The sequence below is a fragment of the Rhinoderma darwinii genome, chromosome 1, assembly GCF_050947455.1.
Source record: "Rhinoderma darwinii isolate aRhiDar2 chromosome 1, aRhiDar2.hap1, whole genome shotgun sequence".
Taxonomy (NCBI): domain Eukaryota; kingdom Metazoa; phylum Chordata; class Amphibia; order Anura; family Rhinodermatidae; genus Rhinoderma; species Rhinoderma darwinii.
Window position 1 is genome coordinate 627,020,324 of NC_134687.1, and position 14,425 is coordinate 627,034,748.

Consider the following 14,425-nt stretch of genomic DNA (forward strand, 5'->3'; position numbering starts at 1 on the left):
TCAGCAGCATCATCCTACACATCTTATGTGACTGCCCAATCATCAGCAGCACCATCCTACACATCTTATGAGACTGCCCAATCATCAGCAGCATCATCCTACACATCTTATGTGACTGCCCAATCATCAGCAGCACCATCCTACACATCTTATGAGACCGCCCAATCATCAGCAGCACCATCCTACACATCTTATGAGACTGCCCAATCATCAGCAGCACCATCCTACACATCTTATGAGACCGCCCAATCATCAGCAGCACCATCCTACACATCTTATGAGACTGCCCAATCATCAGCAGCACCATCCTACACATCTTACGTGACTGCCCAATCATCAGCAGCACCATCCTACACATCTTATGAGACTGCCCAATCATCAACAGCACCATCCTACACATCTTATGAGACTGCCCAATCACCAGCAGCACCATCCTACACATCTTATATGACTGCCCAATCACCAGCAGCACCATCCTACACATCTTCTCAGAAGCCCCATTATGATCATCAACGGCCTCCACCTATACATCTTCTAAGACCGCCCAATCATCAACAGCCCCCACCTACACATCTTCTGGGACTGGCCAATCATTAACGGCCTCTACCTACACATCTTCTGAGACTGGCCCATCATCAACTTCCCCCCACCTACACATCTTCTCAGAAGCCCCATTAATGATCAACAGCCCCACCTACACGTCTTCTGGGACTGGCCCACCATCAACAAACCCCAACTACACATCTTCCCAGAAGCCCCATTAATGATCAACAGCCTCCACCTACACGTCTTCTGGGACTGGCCCACCATCAACAAACCCCACCTACACATCTTCTTTGAATATCCACTAAGGCTCATCAACGGCCTTTACATCTTCTGGGACTGGCCAATCATCAATGGCCTCCACTAACACATCATCAGAGACTTGCTAATCATTAAGAGTCTCCACCCTCACATTTTCTAAGATTGGCCAATCATCAACAGCCTCCACCTACACATTTTCTTAAACTGCCCTATAATGATAATTCATTGCATCAGTCATTGGACCCATTGCTGCAACACACAAAAATGGCATCACTCACCCTATAAAGACCCGCTTTGTGGGGCACTTTAGCCACCGTCACAGAGTCAAGGCAATATCTAGTATACAAGTAGAAAGTAACAGTACCCCCCACCCCATGGTCTTACATCATGCTACTTTATCGAGGCGTTGTTCAAGCACTTTCATATACAGTAATCTTCTAGGGCACATAAAGACAGCGGGGGGAAAACATGCAGCAATGTTTTGGGTTAAAAGTCTTTCAATATACTGCTCAACCGAGGATAGAAGGGAGGCAGCAGAAGATCGGACTAACCCCCTTTAGGGGCAGTTTTCACTGTATACACCTGCGTATTACTGGGTATAGAAGTCTTTAGCATGGTGTCCGACCACAGTAGGGGGTTGTTCCTACAGGAATGAGGACAGACATGGCGTAGCTTTAGGGATAGCAGCAGTCGCAATAGCGTCCGGGTCCAGAAGCCAGGGGGGTCCCGGGTCCCCCCGCACCACATTTGCCTGAGTTGATTCACATAAAAATGTTAAGGATACTGTTTTATAGTGGGCTAAAGGACCTTTAATGACGTTATGCCCATGTAACCCCGCCCACCAATTAGGTCCCTCTGCCCCAGCATCATATCTCCGGAAGAGAAGGCCCGCCCACCGGTCAGGTCCTTGTACAAAGCCCCAGGCTGGTGAGTGATTTTCCATACCCCCCTCCATCTCTCCATCACTCCACCCCTTCACCACTCGTAGAATCTGATGACAATCCGCACGCCGTGCATGTGAATGGGGTTTCTGTAACTGGGTGGGAGGGGGGCACAAGCTGTACTCTGCATGGAAAGCACCAACTCCGCCTCATAGGATCAAATACCATTTTTGGTATATGAAAAATAAAAACACAGGATTTGGCGCGGACATACCGGATGCTTTGCCTGAAGACTCCACACACTCCTGCCGGACATCACCACCTTCTCGTAGGCGGCTCCACTTGCTTTCCCATCACGTCCCCTGAGTCGCTCTTCTTCTTCATGGTTCCCACTTCCCTCGTCTCCTCTCTCTTTTCCTCTGTGTCTCGGCCTCTTTGATCTGTCAGGATAATTTTTGGAGGACATCATGAGAAGAAGCGGGGCTGTGATCTGCGCTCTCCATCAGTGCGGGCCGTTGTGTTCAATGTCTTGTCTCGTTATTTTCCAGAACACGTCAGAGCTGGAAGTGAAGAGGATGGATGATGGCGACCAGCCAGGTGGAGATGCCGTATTCCAAACTGTGCCAGGACCATCATAAGAGGGGCAGATGTAAGAACCAACGCAGCAGAGTATTTATTTCCATCCAAAAGTGTCCCACTGCAGAACATCGCGGCAACGTGTGACTGTTCACCAGAACTATGTGCAGCTGAGAAATTTTCCCATTTTATTTTAAGCTTGTACTAAAACATTTGCCTACTAGAGGCCACCTTTCTGCAGCACTTACTGACATGTAGATCCAGTCTATAGGATCTGTAGCATTTCCTGACATACAGATCTGATCCAGGGGCTCTGCAGCATTTACTGACACAGATCTGGTCCAAAGGCTTTGCAGCATTTCCTGACACACAGATCTGATCCAGGGGCTTTGCAGCATTTCCTGACACACAGATCTGGTCCAAAGGCTCTGCAGCATTTACTGACACAGATCTGGTCCAAAGTCTCTGCAGCATTTACTGACACACTGATCTGATCCAGAGGCTCAGCAGCATTTACTGACCCACAGATCTGATCCAGAGGCTCTGCAGCATTTACTGACACACAGATCTGATCCAGAGGCGCAGCAGCGTTTACTGACACACTGATCTGATCCAGAGGCTCAGCAGCATTTACTGACCCACAGATCTGATCCAGAGGCTCTGCAGCATTTACTGACACAGATCTGGTCCAAAGTCTCTGCAGCATTTACTGACACACTGATCTGATCCAGAGGCTCAGCAGCATTTACTGACCCACAGATCTGATCCAAAGGCTCTGCAGCATTTACTGACACACAGATCTGATCCAGAGGCGCAGCAGCGTTTACTGACACACTGATCTGATCCAGAGGCTCAGCAGCATTTACTGACCCACAGATCTGATCCAGAGGCTCTGCAGCATTTACTGACACACAGATCTGATCCAGGGGCTCTGCAGCATTTCCTGACACACAGATCTGATCCAGGGGATCTGCAGCATTTACTGACACAGATCTGGTCCAAAGGCTCTGCAGCATTTCCTGACACAGATCTGGTCCAAAGGCTTTGCAGCATTTCCTGACACACAGATCTGATCCAGGGGCTCTGCAGAATTTACTGACACACAGATCTGATCCAGGGGCTTTGCAGCATTTACTGACACAGATCTGGTCCAAAGGCTCTGCAGCATTTACTGACACACTGATCTGATCCAGAGGCTCTGCAGCATTTACTGACACACAGATCTGATCCAGAGGCTCAGCAGCGTTTACTGACACACAGATCTGATCCAGAGGCTCAGCAGCATTTACTGACCCACAGATCTGATCCAGAGGCTCTGCAGCATTTACTGACACACAGATCTGATCCAGAGGCTCAGCAGCGTTTACTGACACACAGATCTGATCCAGAGGCTCTGCAGCATTTACTGACACACTGATCTGATCCAGAGGCTCAGCAGCGTTTACTGACACACAGATCTGAACCAGAGGCTCTGCAGCGTTTACTGACACACAGATCTGAACCAGAGGCTCTGCAGGATTTACTGAAACACTGATCTGGTCCAGAAGCTCTGCAGAAATTACTGACACACAGACCTGATCAGAGGTTCTCCAGAAATTACTGACACACAGACCTGATCAGAGGTTCTCCAGAATTTACCGACACGCAGATATCATCCAGAGGTTCTGTAGAATCGAATGACACACAAAACAATCCAAAGCTTCTGCAGAATTTACCAAGATAGGAGTCTGATCCAGAGGCTCTGCAGCATTTACTGACACACTGATCTGATCCAGAGGCTCAGCAGCGTTTACTGACACACTGATCTGATCCAGAGGCTCTGCAGCGTTTACTGACACACAGATCTGAACCAGAGGCTCTGCAGGATTTACTGAAACACTGATCTGGTCCAGAAGCTCTGCAGAAATTACTGACACACAGACCTGATCGGAGGTTCTCCAGAAATTACTGACACACAGACCTGATCAGAGGTTCTCCAGAATGTACCGACACGCAGATATCATCCAGAGGTTCTGTAGCATCGAATGACACACAAAACAATCCAAAGCTTCTGCAGAATTTACCAAGATAGGAGTCGGTTCCAGGGGCTCTGTAGAATTTACTGCCACCGATTTGGTCTCAAGAATACTGAAGAATTTACTGACGCACCCCCATAACTGTATTCGAGCTGCATGCAGAATTTACGGTCAGCGACCCCTGAGCTCTGCTGTGTCTTATTGGCCGGTTTCCCAGAGAGATAACAAGTAATTCCAGTCTATTTCAAGGTTTCCATCCACTTTCCTCCAATATCTGGAGAATATGCACTTGGGAGCATCAATTTCCACTCATAAAAAAGCGCGGACGCGTCTGACAAGAACTTTTAGCGTCCTCTGTTATGGAGAAACAACAAACCACAACCCAGCTGTGTGCTCCTAACTACAGGGAGGGGGCATCTCACAGACCTCCAAGTGACGGGAACACGAGCGGCCGCTAGTCACTGACTATTACACTGGCTTAATAAGATCCTCAAATATCCAGGAGATTGCATTGAGCCGTCTTATACACACTCCTCTTATTAGATCTCTATACAACATCATGGACATAAGCTGTATATTGTAGAGTAGGCTCGCCAGCGGGCATCCCGGCCCACCATGGGCCTATCCTGCCAGGTGTCCACAGAAAAGAGAATCATGGGCGGAATACAACGCATAAATGGAATCCCAAGGACGACGTCTTCCTTATCCCCAGACTGGACTGGTATCACATAGTGGGCCACTCCACCTTATCCAAAAAGATTAGAGTGTGATCTCGTATCCTTAGCCAAAAACATGAGTAGACAACTAGATAATCCATATCATGCCCCAACTGGAGTGGGATCGCTCAACCAACGATCCAAAGAAGAGTGTGTGTATACATCTGCCTTGTATTTCAAGGAAACAACCATCACCGCTCCCCTATAAGAAGGTTCTATAGTGGGACTGCTCTTACAGTAAAGAATCCCCTTCTATGCTGATGGTAGACGAGTGTGATCACATAGGAAGACGAGTTATAGGATCACTCTTGAGCATACGATGTATAAACCTTCCCTTCATAGTTCTCCAGCGAAGAGTAGGATCACACAGACGTTCCATCTTATCCCTGGAGGTGGACCAAGACATTACACAGCTGCGACCTACCGGCCAACATTCCCCCATAAACATTCCTGCTAAGATTTATAGTGTCCACCGCTGCCTCCTCAGATCACAGGTCACCTGTGATTGAACCATTCTGCTCAGGACTTGGGGCTCTGTAGATGTGCCAGATGCCATCAGCCTGGCAATCGGCATAATTAACTGCGGGCATGGAAAGGTGGCTGGTAGAATCCACGGGCCCTGTGGACGACTCATTAGCTGCAGAAATTACTTTTATCTTTGAACACTTTGAAGATCTAGCAGCTTGTGCTGGAGAATAATGTAGTACAACATACTTCACCATTAACCCCTCCACTACCACAAGATGGAAAAACTCTACACGGCTGGGTGGAGTCTTAGACAATCCTTATGCTGTGCTGATCCGGATATACATCCTGCATTATACTCCAGAGCTGCACTCACTATTCTGCTGGAGGAGTCACTGTGTACATACAATACATTACTTATACTGTACTGATCCTGAGTTATATCCTGTATTATACTCCAGAGCTGCATTCACTATTCTGCTGGAGGAGTCACTGTGTACATACATTACATTACTTATACTGTACTGATCCTGAGTTACTTCCAGTATTATACTCCAGAACTGCACTCACTATTCTGCTGGAGGAGTCACTGTGTACATACATTACATTACTTATCCTGTACTGATCCTGAGTTACATCCTGCATTATACTCCAGAGCTGCACCCACTATTCTGCTGGAGGAGTCACTGTGTACATACATTACATTACTTATCCTGTACTGATCCTGAGTTACATCATGTATTATACTCCAGAGCTGCACTCACTATTCTGCTGGTGGACTCACCCTGTACATACATTACATTACTTATCCTGTACTGATCCTGAGTTATATCCTGTATTATACTCCAGAACTGCACTCACTATTCCTATGGAGGAGTCACTGTGTACATACATTACATTACTTATCCTGTACTGATCCTGAGTTACATCCTGTATTATACTCTAGAGCTGCACTCACTATTCTGCTGGTGGAGTCACTGTGTACATACATTACATTACTTATCCTGTACTGATCCTGAGTTACATCCTGTATTATACTCCAGAGCTGCACTCACTATTCTGCTGGTGGAGTCACTGTGTACATACATTACATTACTTATCCTGTACTGATCCTGAGTTACATACTGCATTATCCTCCAGAGCTGCACTCACTATTCTGCTGGAGGAGTCACTGTGTACATACATTACATTACTTATCCTGTACTGATCCTGAGTTACTTCCTGTATTATACTCCAGAGCTGTACTCACTATTCTGCTGGTGGAGACACTGTGTACATACATTACATTACTTATCCTGTACTGATCCTGAGTTACATCCTGTATTATACTCCAGAGCTGCACTCACTATTCTGCTGGCGGACTCACCCTGTACATACATTACATTACTTATCCTGTACTGATCCTGAGTTACATCCTGTATTATACTCCAGAGCTGCACTCGCTATTCTACTGGTGGAGACACTGTGTACATACATTACATTACTTATCCTGTACTGATCCTGAGTTACATCCTGTATTACACTCCAGAACTGCACTCACTATTCTGCTGGAGGAGTCACTGTGTACATACATTACATTACTTATCCTGTACTGATCCTGAGTTACATCCTGTATTATACTCCAGAGCGGCACTCACTATTCTGCTGGTGGAGTCACTGTGTACATACATTACATTACTTATCCTGTACTGATCCTGAGTTACATCCTGTATTATACTCCAGAGCTGCACTCACTATTCTGCTGGCGGACTCACCCTGTACATACATTACATTACTTATCCTGTACTTGTCCCGAGTTGCATCCTGTATTATACTCCAGAGCTGCACTCACTATTCTGCTGGTGGAGTCACTGTGTGCATACATGACCTTACTTATCCTGTATTGATCCCGAGTTACAGCTTATATTATACTCCAGAGCTGCACTCACTATTCTGTGACGGGACGTATACCCGGAAAAAAAATTGAAGATCAACACAGCGGCCAGAGCAGAGAGTGACGTCACCCGTCAAGTTCCCCACGGCAGGATCTGGAAACGGGGCCACTTTGGAAAATGTAAGTATATAACAAATGTATTTACATTTATAAATTACAAGCATTAACACAAAGTCATTTCATCTCGGACAAACCCTGTAATTCCATTGAGCGGTAACCTGAGCCGAATGTCAGGAAAAGGCTGCAATTTCTATAATGAAAGACGAGTCTATTTCTGAGGAACAGAAGGGTGAGGATAAGACAACACAGCAAGCAGTCCCTGTATTCAGCAGAGGAGACCTGCAGCCGTTATGATAAGAGGAATACTTAGTTGATGAATATCATGACAGAATTACAGTCAGAACTGACACTTAGGGTGTAAACCACAGAATTCATGCAATTACAGTTTTTGTATGGCACATTACCAGTACCGAAGGAGGGGGAACACTAAAGACTGCCATTACACTACCCCAGGCTTTGTCAGCTAAGTTGTAGAATAACAACACGTAGTACAGACAATGCAGAAGGTGATACCTGCAGTCCTATGTAACACCACCGATAACACACAGCGATAACTCTCTGAGTACAGATAATGTAGGAGATGTTACCTGCAGTCCTATGTAACACCACAGATAACACACAGTGATAACTCTTTCAGTACAGATAATGTAGTAGCGGTTACCTGCAGTCCTATGTAACACCACAGATAGCACAGTGATAACTCTCTGAGTACAGATAATGTAGGAGATGTTACCTGCAGTCCTATGTAACACCACAGATAACACACAGTGATAACTCTCTCAGTACAGATAATGTAGTAGATGTTACCTGCAGTCCTATGTAACACCACAGATAACACAGTGATAACTCTCTGAGTACAGATAATGTAGTAGATGTTACCTGCAGTCCTGTGTAACACCACAGATAACACAGTGATAACTCTCTGAGTACAGATAATGTAGTAGATGTTACCTGCAGTCCTATGTAACACCACAGATAACTACACTGTGTGGTGTGTAAAGTGACAAACGCAGCATTGATACACCTGTGCATATTATAAAGTATTTGTGTTGATAAAAGGTTTATTTTACATCAGCCAAAATAATTTGGACATGGAAGATTTGGCCGTTCCTAAGCAAATGTGTACTAGGATTTACCGCGATGTTCCCTGGTTATCAAAGATGCCTCCGAGATATCATATGACCCCCTACATTATTTACATGTACTGACTACCGCCCCAATAACTGGTTCCACTGGGTGGAAAAGAAACCTTTTGAGCTAGACCTCCATGGCTTACCCCACACATGGCCCAGATGGAAGTCAATGGGACACATTAGTCATGCGGTTAACGCTAGGTCTGTCGCAAACTGCAACAACAAAAAAATCTCAACGTGCGACAAATTTGCCCCCTCATCAGCTGCCAGGTATGAATCCAGCAGACAGAAGACGACATTGGCATGCAGCGCACAGTCCTCTTGTCTCCGTCCAGATGATAAATGGGCATTAATATTGCAAGGTCCGGCGCTAGATACAGAGCACAGGATGTCTGGGAACTCCGGCCTCACAGGAATACGGCTCTGCTGTTCACACGGCTTTTATCTAGTGGAGTCACACTAAAGGATTATTGCTGAAAATTACAGACTGGTACCTGTGGATGACGCCAGGTATGGCTAACAAGTCATATGTGGTAACCGAAGGATCAGGACAGAATAAACTGGCGACATATATAGCAGCTGCGCCAGCAAGACGGTGGAGAATTTATGTTCTGCCTTTTTTTTTAATAGCGGACCACCTATAACTAGACTTGTGCCAGGTTCAGTTGGTGCCAGGGTTCACCTGGTGAGATCCTAGTCGAAAACTTTTAGCAACCACTGATCTAGGGAGGCTTAAGTGCCATCAAATGGATCATATGCGTGGCTTACATCGGAGGATACAAGCTTCATGGAAGCCAACTCTAGAGACCACGGTCATCATTTAGCAGCCACCGATCAAGCAGGGGTGACCTTGGAGCAAGTCACTGCACTTATAGGACTGGCCAAAGAAGAATATCTCTCTGAATGAATGCAACTTCCAGCAGATAGAAGAAAAAAAAATTCTTGGCACCAGGTACGTCATGCCTATAAAGAGTCAATCTATTGCTCCAGGGCACAACTTCTGCTATAGAAGACGCTACTTGATGCTGGAGGTTCTGCTCTAAAGCTTAACAAAAAGAGGAGATGTTCACTTATTTGTCACAGACGTGGAGTCGGGTCTTAATTCTATGAAAAAGTTGTAAATGGTGCAACATACGGTATAGATGAGAACGTCAGAAGCTGCTGATCAAGCAGGGATACGCATTGAGGCAACACACTGTGCTGGGATGACTGGTCACAGGAAAACCAGCGAAAATATGACAAACTCTCCTGCCATTTGGTGCCAGGTATGTCAGACCTGTAAAGGAGCCAAGACTACTGTTCTGGCGCACGACGTTCCTTCTATTTTCCAGCCGTGAAGTCGGGTCTCATTTACATGGATGAGCTCGAATTGATTCCCCTTCCACAATCTGCCGGATGGAACTTTTAATTAACGGGACCAATAATTCAGCTTCACAACACGAAGACTCTGGAAACGGTGTTAATGGGAGCTGCATCACTGCCCCGCTCTAACGGAGCGCACAAAGATAATTGAAGGGACAACGACCTCAAATTATTCCAAGGTTCTGGAAAATGGGAACTAAATGTAAACCGTACAGAATCCACACATTCTGAGCCCCCGCTCACTCATACACCCCCCCCCCAGACTTATCCTCTTCAGTTGTTAAAAACCCCTCCACTCTTGTACATGGGCTTTGTCTGGTGTCTGGGCATGGCTGCAATAATAGACTTAGCCCAAAGAGTGGCGCTGTTTCTTGAACCAGGGGAAGAGGTTAAACCATATAGTAATGTGAATAGTGATATCAATATGGCAGGGCTAGAACCTAACATCTTCCTACAAGATCGCCGCCCTGCTGGTGACACAGCAAAAAAAACTTACATAATAACCCAACTTTCCCTCATACAGGGAACTGCCAGAATCACACTCCTAGCCGCCACCTGTTGGCATCGCACTCCTGTGCCATTTTCTTTATTGCATATTCTGCAGAGTTATCTCTACTACTACATAAATACCGATGCCACACAGAGAGCGCAGTAAACATGGCGGCCATAAATACACCGCACTGATTTCCTACCTGTAAACATTATCTCAGTTGCTGGAGGATAAAGTCTCCAGGGAAAAATTGCTCCAGTTTATGTTTGTAAATTGCTGTCGGCTTCCAGCGGACAGTGCGGAGCCGAGAAGAACATTCAGGAAAACGCTGGGCTCATAAAATATTGACATGTGCGGATTTCTGCTGTTATTAGAGGCAGCGCAAAAACAATTAACTGCATAGGAAAATTTATGGTTGGGGATTGAGATTACGTTTATTTTTCACCACGGCGACAAGAAGCAAATAATAAAACAAGTACAAAAATACGAGTGACCAATTCACAATATGCGGAGTCTACAAAAATCTGCAGTTTAACCCTGAATTGAAACCAATTTCTACTTCTTAAAAATAGCTATCACTTGTAAAACCGATTCAGCTGGTACCCTAAAAACTAAAGAATATAACTACAATGATACTGCCCCTACATAAAAGAATATAACTACTATAATACTGCCCCTACATACAAGAATATAACTACTATAATACTGCCCCCTATGTACAAGAATATAACTACTATAATACTGCCTCCTATGTACAAGAATATAACTACTATAATACTGCCCCTATATACAAGAATATAACTACTATAATACTGCTCCTATATACAAGAATATAACTACTATAATACTGCCTCCTATGTACAAGAATATAACTACTATAATACTGCTCCCTATATACAAGAATATAACTACTATAATACTGCCCCTATGTAAAAGAATATAATTACTATAATACTTCCCCCAATATACAAGAATGTAAATACTATAACATTGCCTCTATGTACAAGAATATAACTACTATAATACTGCTCCTATATACAAGAATATAACTACTATAATACTGTCCCCTATATACAAGAATATAACTACTATAATACTACCCCCTATGTACAAGAATATAACTACTATAATACTTCCCCCAATATACAAGAATGTAACTACTATAACATTGCCTCTATGTACAAGAATATAACTACTATAATACTGCTCCTATATACAAGAATATAACTACTATAATACTGTCCCCTATATACAAGAATATAACTACTATAATACTACCCCCTATGTACAAGAATATAACTACTATAATACTTCCCCCAATATACAAGAATGTAACTACTATAACATTGCCTCTATGTACAAGAATATAACTACAATGATACTGCTCCTACATACAAGAATATAACTACTATAATACTGCTCATATGTACAAGAATATAACTACTATAATACTGCTCATATGTACAAGAATATAACTACAATGATACTGCCCCTACATACAAGAATATAACTACTATATTACTGTTGCTATATACAAGAATATAACTACTATAATACTGCCCCCTATGTACAAGAATATAACTACCATAATACTGCTCCTATATACAAGAATATAACTACTATAATACTGCCCCTATGTACAAGACTATAACTACTATAATACTGCTCCTATATACAAGAATATAACTACTATAATACTGCCCCTATATACAGGAATAGAACTACTATAATACTGCCCCCTATGTACAAGAATATATCTACTATAATACTGCCCCTATATACAAAAATATAACTACTATAATATTGCCCCTATATACAAGAATATAACTACTATAATACTGCCCCTATATACAAGAATATAACTACTATAATACTGCCCCTATATCCAAAAATATAACTACTATAATATTGCCCCTATATACAAGAATATAACTACTATAATACTGCCCCTATGTACAAGACTATAACTACTATAATACTGCTCCTATATACAAGAATATAACTACTATAATACTGCCCCTATATACAAGAACATAACTACTATAATACTGCTCCTATATACAAGAATATAACTACTATAATACTGCCCCTATATACAAGAATATAACTACTATAATACTGCTCCCTATATACAAGAATATAACTACTATAATACTGCCACTATATACAAGAATATAACTACTATAATACCGCTCCTATATACAAGAATATAACTACTATAATACTTCTCCTATATACAAGAATATAACTACTATAATACTGCTCCTATATACAAGAATATAACTACTATAATACTGCTCCTATGTACAAGAATATAACTACTATAATACTGCCCCCTATATACAAGAATATAACTACTATAATACTGCCCCTATATACAAGAATCTAACTATTATAATACTGCCCCCTATGTACAAGAATATAACTACTATAATACTGCTCCTATATAAAAGAATATAACTACTATAATACTGCTCCTATGTACAAGAATATAACTAATATAATACTGCTCCTATATACAAGAATATAACTACTATAATACTGCTCCTATGTACAAGAATATAACTACTATAATACTGCCCCTATATACAAGAATATAACTACTATAATACTGCTTCAATGTACAAGAATATAACTACTATAATACTGCCCCCTATGTACAAGAATATAACTACTATAATACTGCCCCCTATATACAAGAATATAACTACTATAATACTGCCCCTATATACAAGAATATAACTACTATAATACTGCCCCCTATATACAAGAATATAACTACTATAATACTGCCCCCCATATACAAAAATATAACTACTATAATACTGCTCATATGTACAAGAATATAACTACAATGATACTGCCCCTACATACAAGAATATAACTACCATATTACTGTTCCTATATACAAGAATATAACTACTATAATACTGCCCCTATATACAAGAATATAACTACTATAATACTGCCTCCTATGTACAACAATATAACTACTATAATACTGCCTCCTATTTACAAGAATATAACTACTATAATACTGCCCCTATATACAAGAATAGAACTACTATAATACTGCTCCTATATACAAGACTATAACTGCTATAATACTGCCCCCTGTATACAAGTATATAACTACTATAATACTGCCCCCATGTACAAGAATATAACTACTATAATACTGCTCCTATATATAAGAATATAACTACGATAATACTGCTCCTATATACAAGAATATAACTACTATAATACTGCCCCCTATTTACAAGAATATAACTACTATAACACTGCTCCTATATACAAGAATATAACTACTATAATACTGCTCCTATGTACAAGAATATAACTACTATAATACTGCCCCCTATATACAAGAATATAACTACTATAATACTGCCCCCTATGTACAAGAATATAACTACTATAATACTGCCCCCTATGTACAAGAATATAACTACTATAATACTGCCCCCTATATACAAGAATATAACTACTATAATACTGCCCCCCATATACAAGAATATAACTACTATAATACTGCCCCTATGTACAAAAACTATAACTACTATAATACTGCTCCTATATACAAGAATATAACTACTATAATACTGCCCCTATATACAAGAATATAACTACTATAATACTGCTCCTATATACAAGAATATAACTACTATAATACTGCCCCTATATACAAGAATATAACTACTGTAATACTGCCCCTATATACAAGAATATAACTACTATAATACTGCTCCTATATACAAGAATATAACTACTATAATACTGCCCCCTATATACAAGAATATAACTACTATAATACTGCCCCTATATACAAGAATATAACTACTATAATACGGCTCCTATATACAAGAATATAACTGCTATAATACTGCCCCCTGTATACAAGTATATAACTACTATAATACTGCCCACATGTACAAGAATGTAACTACTATAATACTGCTCCTATATATAAGGATATAACTACGATAA

General features: G+C 41.9%; 1 protein-coding gene across 5 annotated transcripts in view; it reads right to left on the reverse strand.

Annotated features, from left to right (window-relative positions):
- The window catches only part of FAM219A (family with sequence similarity 219 member A), a 123,527-nt gene that overhangs the window by 93,880 nt on the left and 15,222 nt on the right, over window positions 1-14,425 (reverse strand). Inside the window, exon 1 of one of the 5 annotated variants that reach the window (XM_075842604.1) lies at window positions 1,960-2,246. The exons of 3 other annotated variants lie outside the window; for them this stretch is intronic. In XM_075842604.1, the coding sequence (XP_075698719.1) occupies window positions 1,960-2,154 (195 nt within the window). In that variant the 5' untranslated portion in view covers window positions 2,155-2,246. Of the gene's footprint in view, window positions 1-1,959; window positions 2,247-14,425 lie in introns of those variants that run through there. One more of the 5 variants, XM_075842596.1, reaches the window with a different exon arrangement.